The sequence below is a fragment of the Perca flavescens genome, chromosome 12, assembly GCF_004354835.1.
Source record: "Perca flavescens isolate YP-PL-M2 chromosome 12, PFLA_1.0, whole genome shotgun sequence".
Classification (NCBI taxonomy): Eukaryota; Metazoa; Chordata; class Actinopteri; order Perciformes; family Percidae; genus Perca; species Perca flavescens.
This window is the reverse complement of record NC_041342.1, coordinates 15,011,762-15,034,526: the sequence shown is the minus strand read 5'-3', so window position 1 is coordinate 15,034,526 and position 22,765 is coordinate 15,011,762. Positions and strand designations below refer to the sequence as shown.

Sequence of the window (22,765 nt, the reverse complement as noted above, 5' to 3'; positions counted from 1 at the left end):
CTTTAGTAACATTTAAGGTCTTTCATTTATAAGTTTTATTTTTGTTTTGATCTTTTTTTTATAAAATACAAAAAATCATGTTTTTACTTATTTATTTAAAAAAAGTTTACTCGTGATTTCTCTTGACACTGTGGGGGGTCCATTTTACCCTTTTGTGTAGTTTTCTGTGTGGTCCAGTCCAGTGCTGACTTGTGTGTTGGTGTATTCCACAGTGGGGGGTCTTTCCACATCCGAGGCTATGAGCCCATCCTGTCTCTGTTGCTCTTTGTCAGTGCCCTGGCCCTCCACTCCAGGCAACTTGACCTCAAGCTACGCTTGGACTTCTTATGGGCTGTGCAGGTCAGGAACTGTCTGTATCAGTGTGGATTTTGAGAGGCTTAAATCTCATTATCATAATATATGTTTTAATAGGAGTGTGCTGTAGAAATATTGCCATTTCAACTTTGATATATGTAAACTATTGGGGTATGCATGGAGGATTTGTATTTATAAGCTGCCAGCTGTCTGTTCTTTGGCAAAAATGAGGGTAAGAAACATGTTTTCATTTGGTGCCAGGATTTTAAAAAAAGCAACAGTGAGTTTGCAAAAGCTGAATTTTAAGCTGTCTAATCATTTAACTAACAGCAGTCATGTAATGTACCAACGTCCATTTAAAATCCAACTAGAAGACATATAGGCCATGTTGTAAGACTCGTAAGGTTTTTACTGACCCCGTGTGGTGAAAATGTGGGACAAGCTACATTCCTCATGGCTTTATCTGTATATTTTTGTGTGTGCTACATTTGCTGTCAGGCGGAAGAGGATAGAGATGGCATGGAGAAAGTGAAGCTGGACAACAGGAGGATTCTCTTCAATCTTCTGCCCGCGCACGTGGCTCAACACTTCCTATTGTCGAACCCAAGGAACATGGTGAGCCTCGCTTATAGACAGGCAGACAGAAAAACAGACAAACAGGTAGATAAACAGACAAACAAAACATGCATCAGAAGACATCAAAGGACACATTTTATACTGTTATACTGTATTCTTTCTTTCTACATTAGGATCTCTACTATCAGTCCTACGCACAAGTTGGTGTCCTGTTTGCCTCAATCCCAAACTTCAATGATTTCTACATTGAGCTGGATGGCAACAACATGGGAGTGGAGTGCCTGAGATTACTGAATGAGATCATCGCTGATTTTGATGAGGTGGGATGCAGATTTTTTTCCCAACTTCGAACATATACTGTACTTCTGGGAGATTTTAAATGTGTTGCTTTGTGTGTCTATTTGGATGTATGTTTTGCAGCTCATGGATAAGGAGTGCTACAAAGACATAGAGAAAATCAAAACCATTGGCAGTACATATATGGCAGCTGTGGGCCTCGTCCCCACCGTTGGTACAAAGGTAGCATGTCATTTAATGTTTCTGTGTGAGTGTTGCACATGTATAAATGGATGTAGTACTTTATAATAGAGACAATATGAAGGACCAATTTATGCATAAATACAAACTGTTTGGTGTGCTTCCTCTCTTTAGGCCAAGCAATCTGTTTACGACCATCTGAGCACAATAGCAGACTACGCCATTGAGATGTTTGACGTTTTGGATGAAATCAACTATCAGTCATACAATGAGTTTGTGTTGAGAGTGGGTACGTCTACCCTTGTATTAAACTGTTAACACAATCACAAAGTAAATCACAATGTGACTATGATAAACCTCAGTTAAACATTGGTTTGTGGTTGTTGTTGACATGTTCTTATGTTTGCCCAGGTATCAATGTGGGTCCAGTAGTTGCGGGGGTGATTGGGGCGCGGCGACCTCAGTATGACATCTGGGGGAACACAGTCAATGTGGCCAGCAGGATGGACAGCACGGGAGTACCGGGAAAGATACAGGTATGCGATGCACCTTAGATTGCAATACGTATCTAAAAGTAATTTTATTATAAGGCAAGTTTGGTTTAAACACAATGCTTATAAGGAAAACTGAATTCAAAACATCAAAGTTACATTAAATTCACATTATAAAAACACAAAACTAATAATAAACAGTGCATTTTACATGTCTAAGTAGACCAGCATGAATCAGGACCTGATGTTTGATGCATTTTGATGCAACAAACTATGTTGTCCCTTTTGTTGTCAAATTATGTCAAATATTTCAACATTCAACACATAGTTTGAGGCCCGTTTTTTTTTTATTACAGACAAGTAAATAATAATTTCCAGCTTTATTTATAAAGCACATTTAAAACAGCAGAGTTGCACAGTCAATAAGCAAAAGGGTCACAATAACAGAGAGACACAATTTTATATAAAAATAATAAGTAAATAAATAAAATAAATAAAAAAACAGGGATTGATATACATAGAGAGAAGCAATAAAACCAGCCGCAGATAAGGAAAACTCTCATTATGGGTTTTATTTTGTATTATCAGATTGAATTGGTGTGAATAGATACACATGTATGTTTCCTTGTTTTTAATATGTTTTATGTAAAGCACTTTGAATTGCCCTGTTGCTGAAATGTGCTATACAAATAAAGCTGCCTTTCCTTGCCTTGCTTAATAATACAGGTGACCGAAGACGTCTATCGCCTGCTGAGTACCAACTACGACCTGGTATGCCGGGGCAAAGTCAGTGTCAAGGGTAAAGGTGAGATGCTGACCTACTTCCTGGAAGGCAAGGTTCAGGGTGTGGGCACCATAATCACTTCTTCAGTGGTGCGTTCCGCCAGCCTGGCGCGCCGAATCCACTCCTGTGGCAAGACAAGCGTCCCGACCAATCTGGGCAGCAACATGCAGATGAACACTGCCAACAGCAGCAACAGCCAAGTGACATGTCTGCCCTCATCCTGCCTGCCTTCAGTGAGTAAAGAGGATGAGGAGGCCATAGAGGTGACACAGATTGAGATTGAGGCTGTGGCAGATGTGGCAGTGTAGGAATAAAGACAAGACTACAAACTTCACTGAAAAGAGGAAAGGAAACCCTGGTTGGAGGCCATGAGAAGACAGGGCTGTCCAGGTGTTTCCTATAAATCCTGAGCTACTGGCACAAACCAGAAAATGCTCATTCAGGATATGAACTTCCAGAGAAATTACATGGTGATACGGACCCTGTTAGGGATTTTTAATCCCTAAATCCTGTTAGGGATTTTGCTTGCCACTATTGGAAAACAAACGAAGAAGAAAAATAACCAGAATTTCAAATCCTTTTTTTAACATCTCTATAACAGATGATTAGATTTGTGGTGTTCCTGGGTTCCCTCAGATCCAGGTATAACGTGTATCTTTGTTTTCTATGTAGTACATATACCATGTACAGGAGATATGTGCATTGATATCCAGACAAAAGACTGATCATGCTATTGCTTTTGCACTGTCTTTCTGATTATGCCAAGGATACATTGCATTATTTACGGTGTAAAATGGTGTTGTTTCTTTTTGGTGTGTGTAAGCATGCATGTGTGTACTTGTGAGTGTGTGTATGCATGTGTGGCTAATTCTGAATTGTAACAAAACAGCACAGAGTACTTTTTATACTCAGAGCTTACTGGATGAAATAGGCTTTTTTACAGTTATAAATAACATATTTACAGTTAATAGTGCATGACTTTTTAAGAGTTGACAGCCATAGTAACGGTACTCCTGTTGAAAGAAAACCAAAGTATTAAGCTTTCCATAGATCTTTAGTGTTACTGCTTATATTGCCTCATCATAGCCTACAAGAGAAAAGAGAAAATGTTGCAGTAGGTTGAATATATTTGTCATATGGGACACTTTCAGATGTCATCAGTAGACTTAAAAAGGGTCTTTTTGAACTCCAGAAAGTAGAAATAAGGTTTTCAGAATATCCTTTATATCTTTTGTCCTGATTCACAATAGTTTAATGTAATGTGTGCGTGGTGTGTTAAGTCTACACTCAGACAGTGGTGGCTTTAACACTGAGGAGGCAGTAAAGGTCAATGAAAGGAACAAAGTGTCATTGTCGACCGATTCTACAGGGTTGAATGTGTGCTGCTATGGAAACTAGTTAATGCCAAAACTGGACCAGTCACAAGGTACAATCAACATCACATAGAGGACCAATACACCCCTATGTATGGTGCAAACATATATGTAGATGTCCAGGAAGGCATTCATCCACACAGAAGAGAGCACATACATTGCTTAAGCACATACAATAAGCACAAAACTTCTACAAATGCACGACCTAGTCCCTAAGCCTAAGCCTTGCAAAAGCTCCATGTACATGAACGCATTTTTATCGAGATCACATAAACTCTGGTGCAGTGTCTAGCTACTGTTGTCTTTCAGGCATACATTACCGTACTCTAGCTTTTTCGCTATATTTAAGCTACATTTTGAGTTTTCTTAAAAAAACTATAAGCTTTAGCACGTCTCTCAGATCCAGTCTCAGAAATGCTAGGCACATCAGATATCTTTGTAGCCCAAATCTTTATCAGTGTTGAACTTTCACTTGATCTGCAAAAGTGTAAATAAATCATTTTTCAAGTTTTTTGCCTTACTCAATAAGCTTACAGTGATTGCAACCTGCCTTTTTATATATATTTACTTTGATATGCAGATCATACTTTTTGTAAATAGCCAAAAGCTGTAAAGTATGTTGTATCTTGTACAGTGTAAAGTTGGGTTATTGAATATTTTGTAATAAAGACAATATTGGTGTATAAAATAAATGAGTATGGCTATGAATGTTAATTGCTATGAATGTTAAAAGATGAAGGTGTGTGGTATTGTGGTTGAGGGTGTAAATTTGGGTGTGATTTTTAGGATGAACCAAATGAGGATTTTTATGGAAGCCCTAAAAGGCAAGGTAAAAAAAAAATTTCGGGCATTGTTGGCAAAAACATAAGTTTAACTCGTAGGTACGAGTTAACCTTACGTTTTGATAATGAATTGTATCTCCTACATAAGGGAAACTATCTTGTACGTATGACTTAAACTTTTACTTCTTTATTAGGCTGTTTTGAGGGCGAGACAGTCACGCTGATGCAATTAGTGCATGATACAAAGGATAAACAAAAGGTTTTATCTGCTTAGTTAATAGTAAATGTCTACTGTATAATATAATGGAACTGTGTAGGCACCGACTTGGGTTAAACACTGTAGATAGGCTATAGTAGTGCACATGGCTAATTAATATTATCTCCCCTGTAGTCCGATGATGTCATTCACGTGAATATTAATTAGCCATGTGTTTCGCTGGAAGAGAGAAAAACTATAGCTGGTTGCATCAACAAGCTGCAAAGTTTACAAGAATTTTCTTACTAAGGTCAACAGTTAGAGTACATATCGTACAACTTTCATTTCAGCATGTTTGTAGCAATTCGCTATTTGTGCTGTGTAACACAGTGGCAGCGGATGAGAGCAGACTGAAATATCGGTTTTCTACATGTTAATGCCTGTTTAACAGGTGTAGCCAAATTATTGCCTTGTTACTCATGAAGGTTTTATTGCACTTATAGATAGATAGATAGATAGATAGATAGATAGATAGATAGATAGATAGATAGATAGATAGATAGATAGATAGATAGATAGATACAGTAGATAGATAGATACAAACCCCCCCAAAACTTTTTTTTTCACCTTGCCTTTCAGGGCTTCCTTAGATACCCTATCTAAAACTCAATATTTACATTTTGTCCCCCAAACCTCAAACACAGCATGCATCACAGCAAACGCTCAGCAGTAACAAATATGACTTTTATAGGCAGTTTTCCATGTTAGTTCCACTACTAAAATTTCATTTCTCACACCTTAGTCTTAAAATACCAGTTTTCCCTCTACACAGCAAACTATGGCAGACAATGACAGGTTTATTATGCCAAACGCTGGACTTCCACAACCCACAGCCAGATGAATGTCACCATGCAACACTGAGCAAGGCCAAAATTGTTTTCCCAGCATTGATGTAGAATTTGTCTTGGGTTCACACAGTGTAAAAGTTGAGTCAACAAACAACTGGCTTGCTCAACCATTTCAGTACAGTACAGTGTTGGATTTTTTTTGATTTGGAATGAAATACAACAAATTATGTTCAGTTATTAAAAACTTCTGATTAATTGTAATGTTGATGTATCCTGAACGAGTTTTAAAAGAAAAAAGTTATAAAGTTCCCGAGTCCAAGCTGAAGTTGACATTAAGCAATAAAGAGAATCCAAGGTGAATCATGGTTCACAAATAACACTCCCACTTGTGTCATCAGAGCTAAAAAGGGTCAAGATGAGTAAATAAGGGTTTTGGCATTCTTTAATAATACAAATTAAACAACCAAGAAAACTATAGAATTCTTTTGATAAACCTGTATTTTATGAATAGAATTTCATTATAATTTCCAAGAAAGTCTCCTGGAAATAACTATGTAGTTTGGAACTCTTTTAAGGGAAAAAAGAGACAATGTTCTGAGACAGTGATATGAGCTTAGTTAGTTGTGTTAAAGTAAGTTTATGAGCAGTTGAGGATCTCCAGATGAATTTTCATGAAATAACTGCTGAATTTAAAGTAAAAATTCATCACTTATTCACTTAGTAGCGGAAACAATCTTTTCTTGTCATAATAAAAATAAAAAAATGGAAGTTGTGTTTATATAAAATCTGTTTCACACTAAAATGCATTGTGTTTATCCTAGAGGTCTAACAAATGGGTTGAATTATTTGTTATCCTCTTGAAACATTTGCAAAGCAATTTGTTGACGTTTGTCAACATTTACATCCATGTCTGCCTTTATTCATATAACTTTTTCGACATACTATACTATACTATGACTATAATTTTCTTTCCTCAGTAATGTTGAACAACAAATACAACGTTAAACTAATGACATCCAAGCTTCACATATAACTCAGTGTGATAAATACCTGGTAATCTGTCTGAAGATTGATAGTTGTCTGTTCATACCCTTTAAAGTGCAACACATTTACTATTTGATCTAAAATCAAAAAGATTTAGAAAAAGAAGTAAAATATACTGTATATGTATATATTAAAAGTCATAATATAGTATGTCAAAAAAGTAACCCCAGCTCTGTCTTCAGAGTTTTTTTTATTTTCTGTCCTCACTAATTTGGAACAATACATACGACATCAAACCCCTAGATTTCACATCAGCGCGATAAGGCACTGAACATTTTAAATTTAAAATAGCTTATTATGTAGGTGTGCGCCTGTGTTAACGTGTGCTTGTTGCCCTGTGTGCGCTGATGCACTCATCTGTTGACATTTCCGAATGCCTTCCTACAGTTTCTTAAAAAAAGCGGGCTTTCCACACAAACAAACGTACATGTGTCATTAGTATGAGAATTCTTTGTTGATTTTAACTGTGTCGGGCTCGGGTCGGACTCGGACATAAATATTTGAATGCCTGTCTGGCTCGGGTTGGGTTCGGTTACTAAAGAAAAAATGCGGCCTGATCTGTACTCTACTTTGAATAAGAATTTTTTAGACTTTCTATACTATGACGTTTTTATGACTTTTTTTACATACCATACTATGAATTTTTTCGATATACTATACTATCACCTTTTAATGACTTTTTTCGACATACTATACTATGAATATGACTTTTTTAGTCATTGTATACTATGACTTTTTTGACATACTATACTGTGACTTTTTAATAACTTTTTTGACATACTATACTATGACTTTTTTATGACATTGTATACTATGACTTTTTGGACATACTATACTGTGACTTTTTTTATAACTTTTTCGACATACTATACTATGACTTTTTTTGACGTTGTATACTATGACTTTTTTGACATACTATACTGTGACTTTTTTATAACTTTTTCGACATACTATACTATGACTTTTTTAGACATTCTATACTATACTATGACTTTTTTCAACATACTACTAGTATGACTTTTTTGTCTTCAGAGTTTTTCATTTTCTGTCCTCAGTAATATGTAACAATAAATACAATGTCAAACCGCTAGTCTTCATACTAGACTATGACTTTTTTAGGACCTTTTTCGACATCGTACACTATGACTTTTTTGAAATACTATATTATGACTTTTTTGAAATACTATACTATGACTTTTTTACATTCTATACTATGACTTTTTTATGACTTTTTCGCCATACATTACTATGACTTTTTTGACATACTATACTATAACTTTTTCAAGACTTTTTTCGACATACTATACTATGACTTTTTTTGACATTCTATACTGTGACTTTTTTCAACATACTATAGTATGACTTTTTTGTCTTCAGAGTTTTTCTTTTTCTTTCCTCATTAATATGGAACAATAAATATGATGTCAAACCGCTAGACTTCATACTATGCCATGACTTTTTTAGGACTTTTTTCAACATATTGTACTATTTCTTTTTTCGACATACTATACTATGACTTTTTTTGACATACTATAGTATGACTTTTTTGTCTTCAGAGTTTTTCATTTTCTTTCCTCAGTAATATGGAACAATAAATATGATGTCAAACCGCTAGACTTCATACTATACCATGACTTTTTTAGGACTTATTGTACTATTTCTTTTTTCGACATACTATACTATGACTTTTTCAACATAGTTTACTTTGACTTTTTAATGACTTTTTTCGACATGCTATACTATGACTTTTTTCGACATGGTACACTGAACTTTTTGTCTAACATTGTTGGTGTCCCTTTGAAATAACGTGTTATTCTTCACTGTTGAATAGATATTTATTCTTCTTAAATTGCTTTATTTTTCACTTCATGTGTCAAAAATGACATCCACCTCCACCAGCCATCTGTCTGTAATCAAGCTTCCACACCTGATTTCAATAATCAACTAATGACAACCTCAAACTGTAGCATCCTGACACATCAGCAAAGCTCAGCCATACAGCAGCATGGACATTCAGCAGCAAAATGTAAGTTTTAGTACACTGTTTTTCATAATCATAAGTTTAAAAAAAAATCCTAAAATTCATAACTAAATGGACATTTTAGCCTATGTTAATTTTCCTCTGTTTTAAAATGGTGAATAGAGGCCATGTCTGGAGACCATACGGGAAGAGTCCGAGCAGAAGGATAAATTAGAAGGAAGCGAAACAGGAGGAGAGGAGAAGGATTTTCAAATTCAAGTAGGTGTGGAGACAAAGGAGGTAACGACAGAAGAACAGAACAAAGAAGATGAAGATAATGATGCTCCGTTTAGGGTTCTGAGAACTAAGCCTCGTTCCCTCAGCCAAGATAGTTTTCTTCAAATCCAATCAACCAACAATCACCAGGAGGAAATAGAGAATTTCTCTGATTCAGACTGGAGCATACACCGAGTGGATTTAAGAGATAAAGCTACCCCACCTCGACAGACAAAGTTAGGAAAGGAGAAGAGGTCCATTAGTAGGGAGCTGAGAATAAAGGTGAGTGTTTGTGGCACAATTTGCATTCAAATTAAATATCTGACAAGTCGAATGGAAAAGAGATGATGCTCTATTGTTTATGGTCTCCAAGAATATATGTCGAAAACACACACCAACTAAACTGTCGGTGCAGAAGAAGATGAGCAGGAAAAGGAAAACGGGTGCATCTTTGGTTGTAAGTGTTAATTTTAAGCAAATATTTTTAACCCTTTAAAAATGCAGACTATAATGCAGTTTTCTTTTTTCACCAATGTCCTCCAAAAATATTTCCAAGGAGGAGCCGTTTCCTGATTGGCTGGTGGACCTGATGGTCAACATTGAAGAGGCAACAACTCACCAACTGGTGGTTGAGTAACACTGTTCACTGGCCTCACAAGGTGAATGTGAAACATGTAGGTCACATCAACAAGTGACCTCCCATTCGTCATGGCCGGAATGTTGTGTTAAGGGCTGGCACTGCCACAGAGTACAGTTTATGTGCAAGTTAGTTTCTTTTGTCATCACCAGTAAATAAACAAGGTAGCTAAGATACAATAATAACGCATACTAATAAATGTTGACTTATACAGTCAACATTTATTAGTATGCGTTATTATAAGAATTATACTGTTAGTGTCAATATATGTATATTTTTTTTGTATAGTATTAAATACATGTTTTTTTCCCATGTTTCCCATTAGAAGTACTTTGAGAATTTACTTTAAACAAAGTATAGTAAAAGCAAAATGAGCTCATTATTTTGTGTGTATGTTCTGCAAAGTGACTTCTAACTGTCAAATGTAGTGGAATAAAAAAGGTATTTACTTTTCACATGTAAAAGTATAAAATAGAAGTAGTAAAATTGTACAAAATACACACAAGTTATTCCAAAATCAGTGAGTTTAATTGACTTTCTGTACTTTATCTAAACATTATTTAAATCCAAAACCAATTTTAACTTCAAATGACCATTAAATGTTTACACACATAAGCACATATGCTCATTATTGTTTTTTATTGTGCTGAAACACCACCTTCTCACCACCACTAGCATCCAGAACCCTCACTGATGGCATGAAGGGTTGCAGCTAAATATCAATCTCCATCTTATCTACATAGTTAATGGGAACTTGTGCTGTAATGGATTAATAAAAAATGATACAGGTAAATAATCCTGAAGGTTGAAGCATTGTTACCATGCATGTGTTACATGTCAGTTCTCTGTTCAAAAAAATAAATTCTGGAAAGCTTGAGGTCATACAGTCATACACAGCATGAGTGATGTTGGTGCGTATGTTTCACACAGAGTAAATAGAGGTATCGAGCCTCTAAAATACATGTTGTGATTCTAGCAGAGCAATCCATAACGTTAGGGTTGAGCAATGCTAAAGGGGAATGATCTTGTTTATTTGCCTGCCTGATAAGAGGAACCTTCACCAAAGTGACTGAAGGGACACATGGGGTTTTAGTGTGAAAACAGTGTCAAAGCACATCTCATTACTTCATTTAGTTTTTAGAATCACCCTCGTTATCTCATAGTTTATAACTCCTTGGATTAGTCCTTAATCTGGATATTATTCATTACTCCTTTCTCAATTCATTTCTTTAAACAGCAGTGTTAGTGTGATTTTTTTTTTTTTTTTTTTTTTTTTTAATTTCAAAGGCAAAACACAAAGATCAGTAGTTTGGTTGTTCGAAAACAGGGTTGTTGTTTTTTTAAGTCCGTGACTTTATGTTCCAAAGTCAATATTGACAACAGACCTTGTGAACCTGGATCTACGCACGTCAAGCAGGGTCATCCACCGTTTAAGCAACTGTGTCAAAAATATTTTATTTCTAGGGCAAGCATGTTAATCATTAACGCCTCTGGAGGCCAGATGTCCATATAAATACTGCTGGTTTGGAGGAATTGGTACAAGAAACAGTCATACTGAGAAGTTTGAAGAGGCAAGTCCAAAAAAGAAGAGCATATTTATCTGAAGACTGGAAATGCCTGAATTAAATGAGAAGCTGACTTCCGTGGCAGTAGTGACTCTGGCTGTCTTGGCCGTGGTGAGGTCGTCCCCAGTGGTGGGACCGGAGCCAATCCGCTGTGCCGCCTGTACACAGGAGAAACTGGATGACTGTCCTGCCATCCCAGCAGACTGCAAGCAGGTGCTGAGGGAGCCCGGATGCGGCTGCTGCATGGCCTGTGCACTGGAGAAAGGATCGTCCTGTGGGGTTCACACAGCCCACTGTGGTGTGGGTCTCCGCTGCACTCCCAGGCCCGGTGAGGCCATGCCGCTCCACGCTCTGACCAGAGGACACGGAGTCTGCACTGAAGACCTGGGCCAAGGTAGTCTCAGAGTTTTATGGTTTTCTCTTTTTCATATGTGTTAATATTAGCTACTTTTAAGATCTTAAGATCCAAAGCAACAGAAACATAAAAAAACTTGTATCTGAATTATTAAAGTCAAAATTGTTTTCTAAAACCTGAACAGATGGAGCTGGTGGAGTCCCTGACCATGGCTCCCTTCACTACCTGTTGGGTCTCAACCTTCCCTTGGACCACCAAGACTCTGCTGAGGGCCAAGAGACCATCAAAGTCAATGTCATCCGCAATAACCTGGGGCAAGAGGTGAGGAATAAGACATCTACCTGGCTTAGATGATTTAAAGTAATTTACCTTACTTCCAGTAGAGGGAGCACTTGTTTTTGTGGAGCAGCAGATTTTCAAGAGAGATAATTGAGATAATAGTGTATTTGTTTACATGTGGGCGCAGTTCTCACTGTTTGCCTTTCTTTTATGCACAGGGTCCCTGTCACATTGAGCTGCATGCAGCGATGGACATGATATCCAGCTCTCGGCAGACACTAGGAGAGAAGTTCACAACTTTCTACCTCCCCAACTGTGATCGGCATGGCTTCTACAAGCCAAAGCAGGTGAGAACTTTAGGATTTTACGAAACAAAATTCACCTGTGAAAAGAGACTCATCCTAAAAGCTAACTGGGTGATTTATTCATGTGGTTTCCTATGTCTTTTTCCTCTTTCAGTGTGAGTCATCTCTGGTTGGACCTCCCGCCCGCTGCTGGTGTGTCTCTTCCTGGAATGGGAAGAAGCTCTCAGGATCAAGTGACCTGCTCGGTGACTCAGAGTGTCATCAAGAAGTCACTCACTGAAGGATGGACTCTGTTATCACTCACAAACACAAACATATAGACACAAGCAAATATGTTCTGTGTAAGTCTACTTGCAACCACCTGATGAACTGACTTCCTTTCATAAAAACACACTCATTCACACAAAATGTAAAATCCAATTTCAGAGGGGTAATGTCCTCATTTTATTTACATGATGTATGTATCAAACCTTATTTATTCTTACTAGCACAAACCATTTGTCATTTTTAGATTTTTTATATGTTTGCTCATTTTTTTCTGATTGTAAATAGGGCAACACTGTATACATTTGTGTTTCTGACTAAATAACTCCATTGCTCAAAACCACAGGTCCACAGCTCTGCCAAGCCCATTTCAGAGTCTTCTGGATCAGGTTTTTTTTTTTTTTAATTTATTCAAAACTGGAGCTGTACATGGCACAAAACAACACAGCTGCTCATTCATTCAATGTGTTGACATTGTCTGAATGTATCTCCATTGGCGTTTCCTCAATGGGTATTGGGGGAAATACTTAAAGTGCCGCAAATATGTGCATGGTGGCCACGCACAAACATATCAGGGCTCATCCAAGCCACCGTTAGGCTTTGGATGGGTTGTTCTGCATGTCTACCTCTACTAGTCTCTGCTGGTCCACATGTTTAGCAGAGGATTGCTGAGGGCACTTCTAACCTATTTTAGCATCTATTCAAGTATTTATTATGCTTCAATTGTGTTTCTGCTTTTGTTTATTGTTGAGAGCTCATGTGCAGTGGACCAGATTGTTTGTGTATACTATGCAGGAATGCTGCTATTCTATTATTGGTTTTGTTGAATCAGTGTCATTCTTCTACAGTAATTCTGTGGATGTGCATCCAATAAAATGTTATTTCATCATCACGGGGTCATGTTTAAATGTGTTTTTCAACTGCCAAAAAAAGTCTGTTTCATACACACTCAAAGTGAGAGAAGGCATGATGAGGAGAAAAATACCTGGATAATTTTATACTGCATTTATTAAGTAAAAATAGACCTCTGAGGGTTGCATTTTACACGCAAACAGCGTATTTACTGAAACCGAGGAGAAGTGATGAAAATGATCCCTGGCTACACAGAGATCAGAGATAACGGTTTGTGGACTTTATCCCAACAATTCAGCTTATGCAAAGTGACAACAAAACATTAACAACCACAGTACAGACTAAAGAAAATGTCCGTCTTCTTGTGGCTTCAGATCTAGCATTAAAAAAAACTTTATGCGCACTGTAGTGTTTGAGTTGCACAGTCCAGTCTAACTCCTCGAGGAGCAGGAAGCAACTGGAAAAAAATGGAATTCATAGTAAGGCACTGCATGCTTACTCCGAAGGACATATTCATGCATACATAAATTACATGGTCGTTGTGACCACACACAATGTCTTTATAACAAATCACAAGCATACAAATTATGATTACACATCACAAGCATGTACACGTGTGCAATGCCACTTAATTGTGCGTAAATGAATAGCGCACTCATTCAATGTTTGTGACAAATGTCTTTGTGTTTTATATTCAGAATAAGGCTTTTGAGATTCTTTAAAGTGTATCCTCTTCTCAAAAGTTGTCCTGGTTGAAGTCGTAGACAAAAAGCTTATGAAGAATCCAACCATCGCAGAAAAGTACAGCATTTGTCACACAAGGGCTTTTTTTCCCTCCTGGTACTCTTCCTCTGTTCCTTATGCTCTGCCTCTGAAAAAGGTCCCACAGGCAACAGATAGAAAAAGCAAACATCCATATATCGGCTGAGCCATCTTTTGACCTCTTTCCCAATATCCTCAGTGTCTCCATTTGTTTACAATTCTTCTTGCTCTCACTCCCACCTTCCCTCCGTCTTGGTCCTGCTCCTATTGGCTCTCGGAGTTGTAGTACTGGGCGTCTCCTCGCTCCTTCCCATGAAAACCTGGCAGAGGATTCCCATATTTGTCCACAGACCAACAGAAGCCTCGCTTTCTGCCTTTGGATGGACGGCACTGAAAGTGAAGGAAGGGACAAGGTGAAGGGAGGGAAGAGAAAAAGGGGGAGGTGGGTAGAACTCAATGAAGTAGAACAGCAATAGTTAAGAGGCATTAATGGTCAGATTGTGCTGAGTCGACGCAGCCTTGGTTATCCAACACGCTTAGGTATTTTGAGCTGCTTTTATGGTCTACCTCCTGTTACACACACATATAGAGACCTTTAAAGTAAACAGAAACCTGGTAAAATATTTGCTTAGTCTTGTTTGTGAACAACTGAGAACCAAGATCTATTTTCAGAAGCTGGTGGCCAGTACGAATCATCTGTTGCTGATTATACCCCACAGCTCCAAATTATGGGTACTACAAATGACTTACAGAGTCTGTGGAGCTACCCAAGGGCTGTTATTTTACTGCCAATTTTACTAAAGGTCAACCTCCACTCTAGTAAAACATGCAGCCATTCATTTCAAGGGCTAACACAACTGTGCTGCTGCTCCACAAAGGAGTCAGAGCTGATCAGGAAGGAAGACATCCTTACTTAGTTCAATACTTCAGCGGGGTTTGACTGAGAGGCTGATCTGAGTCAAAGTTGGAATGTTGTTATCACATTACCTTTTGCATAAGAAGTATAGGGTGAGGAGATCTTATCTTCACTGCATTTTGTGAGGACAAAAAAAATGATCATAAGGGTTTTTAAATTGTAGCTGCAGGACAAAAGTATCACAAATTGTATGATAGGAAAAACTAATACAGAAATCCAAATTGTTTTCACAGTTAACTGTACAAAGTGCATTTGTTTCCAGCATTAAATCTGTCCTGGGTAATTTTTTCCTCTGAAAAGACATTTACTGTTATTAAGAGCTGTATGTTTTTGCTGAAAATTGTGCAAACGTCCAAATTAAACTGACCAACATTAAATGTCTGCCACTCCTTCAGCACCTCAGGGCTCAGCAGCGGAACACTATGTCCATTCTACATAAACAAAGACAATGAGCCTGGCGTTGTGAGGCTGGTTATGAGATGATTGCAGGTCAAGGAGAACACTTCCATTAAGCAGGAGGGACTGCTATGTTATAAGAAAAGCTGCCTCGGTGATGCAGTGGCGCGGGAGCCCTAAGTGACTCCATATGAATGCGTCAGAACCACTCATTTATTACAACCCGATCGTGGGTGAACCATGTGAGCGTGGGGATGGCTGCAGCTCTATTTCTGTGCATGCTTCTCAAAAGTCCAGCAATTATGGGGGGAGCGCAACGGGTGCCGGTGGCCACCTTGACGTCTGTCTCCCTGGGAGGGTTCCTGTTAAACGGCCATCGTCCCAGCCGTCAACCCCAGTGGGGTTTGGCCCCTGTGGTTCCTGTCTCCAGAGCCAGTGGCTCGGGTCTACCTCACTGGTGTGGTGGTGCAATGATGAGGCTCTAATGACTACCAATGAATACAAGAGGACAGCTACAAATCTGTAATTGGGCTGCAGGAGACCTTAAGTTTGAGTCCCTAGACTTCAGCATTGAATCTTTATTAATGCAGCATGTAAAAAAGGAACTGTGGATTTCCTTTTTACAACCTTTCAAAGTTGTGAACAAATTGAAAGTTTTTATCAGGTAGATGTTTAAATAATGTGTCGCCTCTCATGAAATTGATGCATGAATCTCTAGTTTAGCATACAGTCAATATCAAATGATGGTCCTTTGAATATGCTTTTTTTTACCTGTTTTTTCTTATAGAAGCCCTTCTTGTCACAGTTTGGTATGCGGAAACCTCTGGGGTTGAGAATGTCTGTAATCTTGAGGCTGCTGAGAATGCTCTCAATCTCTCTCCGACAGGGACCCTACGGATGAGGGAACACATTAAGCAGTTACTGTATTTTCTCTACTACTTAAACATCTCCAGCTCCAACTTCAAGAGTGCAGCGGATTCCATTAGCACACACTAATATTCCGTTTTGCAGTGTGATTGTGACATGAATTCTCTGTTGTTGTTTCTTGAAAATAAAGACGTTAACCACGCTGCAACGCACACTGCTCTGCCGTAATACCTAAACAATGGTGGCTGCAATATGAAAGAAGAGACGGATGAGATATTAATTCATCTGACCGACTTGTAGCAGCTTTGCTTTGCCAAAGCTGCTTAGAACTCTTACACTTTACACAAAGGATGAGGGATAAAGTGAATTCAAAGAGCTCAATGAGGGAGCCAAAAGGCTTGTCCTCAAGTCCAAGTACTCCAGTCACTAATCAAAACAGCCAGTCAAAGCACATTACTAGTGTGTGCTCACTTCTCTGGCCAAAGAGATCAAAATAGCAGCAGGGCTTCCCAACCGGCACTCACATAGGCCAATCCATCATTCACTGGCTCCCAGTACACCCGGCACGCGGACGCCTTGTGGCCAAACAACCGCCTGACCCAGGTCAGCCGCAGGGCCATCGTACCCGCTCGCTGCCATGCCATTCTACTGCAAACCATGCCTGCCAACCATCAGCACCGCTACCCAAAACATTTCATCACCCGTAGGGGGAGAAAAACACCAAAACATAGAGGAAGAGCAGAAAAACATTCCTCCAATATGCTCTGAAGACAGAAACAAATTGGTTTCGGTACTTACATACTCAGGCTCCTGTTTTGTCTCCAGAGAGAAGTTTTGTTGGTCTATGATAAGTGGTCCTGGGAGATCCTCCATTTTAAAGCACTGGGTTTTCTTCTGCTGCTCCCGTCCGAGGACCTCTGACTTGACAGAGGGGAAAAATGGGTGAAGAGGAGGTCTCAGGGGTCCCAACATGGGTCTGTGGGTGCTGGATGAGGTCTGAAGGCCTGAGCCGGTGGAATTCCGCTCATCGTCCTGAGGCTCAATATTCTCTGCTGAAGTTTGAGAACAACATGTTTTTTATTCACAAAACAGACCACAATCTAACATTTAAGGGAGTGTTTTTAATGCTGATTGAGACATATAGATTGTTTTCAGCAAGCTGGAGGCCAACTTGAGGGTCATGAAGAATCCAAGTTTCAGAAGCATTCCCTGAGATGAAATCATCTTTCAATTTTGGAAAGACACTGAACAGAAATATGCAAAATGACTACCACCACTTGATTCCAGATGTGTTTCTTCCATAGACTGTACAAATAAGGTTTTACACTAACCCTTGAATCCCTGAAGTCCCCTCCCTTTAAGAATACAAACTAAATAGTTACACTGTCTCTAACCTGAAAGTCAACCTTACCGATATTGAGCTGCACTCTCTTTGCAATCTCTTTTGCACCATCAAATTCTTACTAAGGCTCAACATTTAAATGTACCTATTCAGCCAGTCTCATCCTCCACCTTCTCTTTGCATGGATGAAGAGAATTCATTGAGTGAAATCAATTAGTGATTGTGGCTTTGAGATGGATTTCTATTCTCGTGGAATTGACAGTTGATTACCACTTGTGAACGGACCATAATTGACATAAGAAGTTATCTAACTACTCAATTATTCAATGATAAATAACACATAATAATAACAACATAATAACACAGTAACAAATAAAGGCCTGTACCGTTATTTTACATCAATATGCATATACAACGATTTTAAGACGTTTTCAAACGTTAATATACAGCTATAGAGTAGGCCTATATAGCATAACGTGCGCACAGAGGAAGCATATGGAAAAGGTACACGCACAAGAATTACCTGGCAGTTCATTGACTGGAGGTGTTGGTCTGGCGGTAAGTCGTTTATTAGTAGCGTTTGCACAAATCCCCCGTCCCTCCAGCAGAGCCTGCAGAGGTTTCGTCTCACCGGGCTGATGCTGACAACTCAGTCCGGAGCCACATCTCCCGGTGTACACGCCGCACGGCTGGCCGAAGCTCAGAGCGCAAGTCATGCAGCAGCCGCAGCCCGGTTCGCGGACTTTCTCGGCGCAGTCCTTAGGTAAAGGTTTGCACAAAAGCCGCGCTCCAACTTCACATGGCTCGCATCTGATAACCGGTCCGACCGCACCTGACCTCCGGGTGAACGATGCCAGAACAAAAGTCATGCAAAGTGCGCGAAAACGGGAATCCATTGTGGCGTCTGTGAGCATATGGTGTCAAAGTGAGGAAGCGCACTGTCCTACTGTGTTGACTTTTCACTGGGCAGCTTCTCTCTCATTCACATAAAGCCAGTGCCACCGGACAAAACATCTCAATATATAGACCCCAGTGACTGTAGTCACACCCCCGAATAGCTTGTGGTCTACTGATGAATTGCCTCGACTCCGTTATTCCTTTCTTTAAAACCATCAGAGCAAGTGCAGACCAGTAGAATAACATTTATGGTATGTATGTTGTTTTTATTTTAATAAAAAATAAAATGTAGCAACCCTTTACCTTAGCTGAGGGATTAAGTTGAGGTCTTAATATTCTGAATCTGAACACATTTCAATACATACTTCATTTGTCAGGTTATTATAAGACACACAGTCAAGGAATTACACGTGTTACCCAAATAAATACACAACAATGTTTTTAAATTGTATCAACTCCCACACAAGTCCAAGCATCTGCTATGCGCATATTCATTCATAGGGGGCGCTTATAATATGTGTGTGTGTGTGTGTGTGTGTGTGTGTGTGTGTGTGTGTGTGTGTGTGTGTGTGTGTGTGTGTGTGTGTGCGCGCGTGCGTCTCAAGCATTAACTGCTTTCTGTGTGCAGCTTTTTGTGGTTTTTGCTTGGTTGCGTGTTTAAATGTACAAGAGTTCGCATAAGTATGTGTTTGCATCCGTATGTGAGTCCACTGATCTGCGGCTCAAGAAGCTGCTGCAGATAACCCTGCATGACCCCTAAATGGTTTAAGCACATAATCGTTGGCCAATCCATGCATATGATCATTATTTAAAGCTTTGATACAGTACAAGCTACAAGAGTGCAGCCCTACATCAGATGACAGAATGTATACAAAAACCAGTGGTGGAATGATACTAAGTACATTAACTTAAGCGCAATTTTCAGGTATTTGTATGCCTACTTTATCTTCCACTTTATTCTTCTACTCCACTACATTTTCAGAGACAAATATTGTATATTTACTAGTTACCCTGCAGAATAATACTTTACAAAACAAATGGTTATCTTATCAAATCATTTTTTTATAAAGATGAAGCAACATTATGGGAAATTCTCCACCTTGACCATCTCAAATATTAAAAGGTTGCTTACACATTCATCTATCAGTATATTATAGAGTACAATATAACAACACTGAAAGGGGTCAATCTGCATAATGAGTAATTTGTACAGTTTTCTTCTCCTACCACTGTACAAAACATATTTTTATACACTATATATAATATAAATAATGATCTTGTTATTCCCCTTATTTATTCCTGTACACATATATATATTCAGATTAGGTTTATCTGCTTATTTACCTCAAATGTTGGCATTTGCAGAACTGTTTTACATTCACCTGTTCTCTCGATGAGACTTTATAATGATGTATAATTGATTCTGTTGTACTTGTATCTTATTCTATTGACTATTTTTACCATGTTTTATTGTCTATGCACATTGTAAAGCACTTTGTGACCTTGTCTGTGAAAAGCGCTGTATAAATAAAATTTACTTACTTACTTACTTACTTATAATAAACAGGTTTCATGTGGGCCAGATGAAAGTCAAATCAGCCATAAGATCTGCTGCTATCAGTCTACACAATCAGTTTTGTTCAAAACGTGGAGAATATCCAGCAGCTGAACATAACTCAAGGTGACCCGCCTATTTGGTATTCAGTGCTTTTGATCCGTATAAAATGCACCTCATGTTCCTGTTCCTCACATATACAGTAAAGCAGTGGTCTTTGAGCTTGTTGTTAAGACGTGTGACATAGTTGGGCCTGGTCTAGTCATTTGTCAGTGCTACAAAGCAGATTTTAAAATAAGGACACATACCACATGAGTGAGAAAATTCCTGAGTAATTACATCTGTAGCGTTTTTAGGTCCACTATTAATTGGTTACAGATGAGAGAGGGAATACACCAGCAAAAATGTCCAAAATACCTCAAAAGAATAACTGCAGGAGAGGAGAGGTGTACAGTTCCTCTTTGCTTTTGAATTTTCTTGGAAGCCAATGTCAAATCAGTTGCCAACAAGCCCTGGCGTACTGCCGCCTGTTAACAGACAGGTCTACAGCAGAGCAGTGCTCAGTGGAATGCCAAACATTTGTTTCATAAGCTGAAAAAAGACGGCTTATTTTCCTCCCTCTCCTCCACTCAGAGCTCTTTGGAAGGGGGTCTGTCAGCCACCTGTGCATATTCAGCATAGCACAGGAGAGCATCGGGCACAGGGAGTAATGTACTGGAGGAATGTCGTCGCAGAGCAGCCACTCAATAAAGAATGAGTGTGAAGAATTTGCTATTGCACACACAGGATATTACTGTACATGTGTTTAACATAACCTGCTGTCAAAGCCCACGCTGGCCAACCGCAACTGCTTGTCAAATCCTAATCTGGAGCAATTTTCCACTGTTTTAAGATGATTTGGATAAATCACATACACTCGCTTGCAGCTCTGAGAGTGGTCTTGCATTGCCTGTATCTTATTGCACTGAAGCCTTTGGCTAAATATATACTGAATGCCTGCTTCTGGATGTCACACATATTCTCAGTTTCATCTTAAATCTTATCAATGCCATAGGTTGCTGCTCTGCATCACTGTGAGCAATTATTTATATAAATATATATCTTTATCCCTGTATTTAGAATTATAAAACTGCAGCTTCAATTATTAAAGGATCAGTCCTCCTAAATTATGAAAAGAAGATTTCATGAGCTTAGAATTATAAGGTTCTATCGCCACTTTTGGTCGAAATTGAGTTTTTGACATAATCTGATCCATTCAGTGTTTATTAATGCCTGTGTGGTGTTATTTTTGTAAAAAAAATATTTTGTTAGTTAGTTATTAATAGTAGATCATACTACATAACAGTTTCGCCAGCTGGGATGTAAAAACTTTGATGCTCAATATCTCAGAACTACCCTAAACGGAGATAGAACCTTATAATTCTAAGCTCACGATTTTCTAGCAGCGCAGATCATTTTTTAACCTGACTCCGCCAGATGGATTGCTTCGCATGAGCTCGCGAGATCAGGACGGTCTCACGAGGCTAGATCATTTTGGCATTTACACATAATAGATCTTAAAAATGAAACACCAACATGTCAATTGCATGTGATATACCTGACTTAATGTGAGAAAATCTTTTTTGTGTTGGGTGAACTGATCCTTTAACCAAATTTATGGTAATCTGATGTTCCTTTGACAATCACAGGCAGGGAGAAAAAATATAGTTTACATTAATGATACATTAGCAGAATGACTTATTAGCATTCCTTTCATTGTTATTCATTATTTTGATGTATGTACTGTCGTGATGGGGAACAGCACAATAATCTGCAGCAAGGGCCAAAGCTTGAGAAGCACATAGTTTAATCAGCTATAGGTCTGCAGAACATGTCTGGGTAGACCCCAGAGAATGATGTGTGTGTGTGCGTGTGCATGTGTGCGCGCCCATCATTCTCAAACATTAGCCAACTTTTTCCCCATACTTACTTGGAATTTGGGATGGCAGTGGGGGTCCAGTGTGTCTGTGAAAGCAGAGAGAGAGTTTGTGGGTGCTGTATGTGTTGGAGTAAGAGGAAGGGGTGGGACTGTTTAGGAATGAGTCTGCCACAGACCACATGTCAAGTCTGGAATGGTCACTGTTATTCTTTTTTTTTTTTTCTCCATAGTCTCATGACCGTCTCTCATATAATTTCCCCGTCTGAGAGCTTTTCGAGCGGACTCTAAGCATTGGACGCAAAGGTCTCCATTATAATTAATATGATCATTTTTTCCCTTTGATTCTGCTCTGACCCATACAGAGCTTCGACAATTATTTGATTATTAGATGTGGTTTGAATAGTGGACAACATAAAGAGCCAAATGGGGCAAAGGCCACCTTTCATCTAATTCCACGGTCGGTTAATTATTTTTTTGGAGTGGTCTGTTCGTGGAGCTGTCATGGTCCCCATTTCTGGAGGCTTGGCCCCCGAGGCAATCCAAGGCTGTAATTAGGCCTGAGCGAAGTGGAGGATGGAGAGAGAGGAGCTCTCAGCACTCAGCCTGACAGATTGCAGAGTGCTCGGAAGTAGGCTGAGAGTGGCGCCGCTCACTTTGGGCTCCGAATCCCCCCTAGACAGTATCACTTCCTATGTCTGTATTTCTATGTCTCGTATATACACATTAGGACTTTGAACATGTATTCACACATGTA

General features: G+C 38.9%; 3 protein-coding genes across 3 annotated transcripts in view; 2 read left to right on the top strand and 1 right to left on the bottom strand.

The window, feature by feature from the left end:
* The window catches only part of LOC114565945 (adenylate cyclase type 1), a 36,245-nt gene extending 33,315 nt beyond the window's left edge, over window positions 1-2,930 (top strand). The window contains exons 14-20 of the mRNA XM_028594288.1: window positions 213-339; window positions 793-909; window positions 1,044-1,190; window positions 1,291-1,389; window positions 1,522-1,636; window positions 1,759-1,883; window positions 2,565-2,930. Of these exons, the coding sequence (XP_028450089.1) occupies window positions 213-339; window positions 793-909; window positions 1,044-1,190; window positions 1,291-1,389; window positions 1,522-1,636; window positions 1,759-1,883; window positions 2,565-2,930 (1,096 nt within the window). The remainder of the gene's footprint in view (window positions 1-212; window positions 340-792; window positions 910-1,043; window positions 1,191-1,290; window positions 1,390-1,521; window positions 1,637-1,758; window positions 1,884-2,564) is intronic.
* Window positions 2,931-11,299: 8,369 nt separating this feature from the next.
* On the top strand, window positions 11,300-13,120 carry LOC114565499 (insulin-like growth factor-binding protein 1). Its single transcript, XM_028593585.1, has 4 exons — window positions 11,300-11,697; window positions 11,843-11,979; window positions 12,156-12,284; window positions 12,397-13,120. Exons 1-4 carry the CDS (start codon window positions 11,352-11,354, stop codon window positions 12,520-12,522), a joined length of 738 nt encoding a protein of 245 aa, XP_028449386.1. The 5' UTR covers window positions 11,300-11,351; the 3' UTR covers window positions 12,523-13,120.
* A 406-nt stretch (window positions 13,121-13,526) lies between these two features.
* LOC114565527 (insulin-like growth factor-binding protein 3) lies at window positions 13,527-18,612 on the bottom strand. Its single transcript, XM_028593629.1, has 4 exons — window positions 18,165-18,612; window positions 17,098-17,351; window positions 16,204-16,323; window positions 13,527-14,510 (listed from the first exon to the last, which is right to left on the bottom strand). The coding sequence occupies exons 1-4, from the start codon at window positions 18,553-18,555 to the stop codon at window positions 14,385-14,387; spliced, it is 891 nt and encodes a 296-aa protein (XP_028449430.1). The 5' UTR covers window positions 18,556-18,612; the 3' UTR covers window positions 13,527-14,384.
* Between the last annotated feature and the right edge of the window lie 4,153 nt (window positions 18,613-22,765).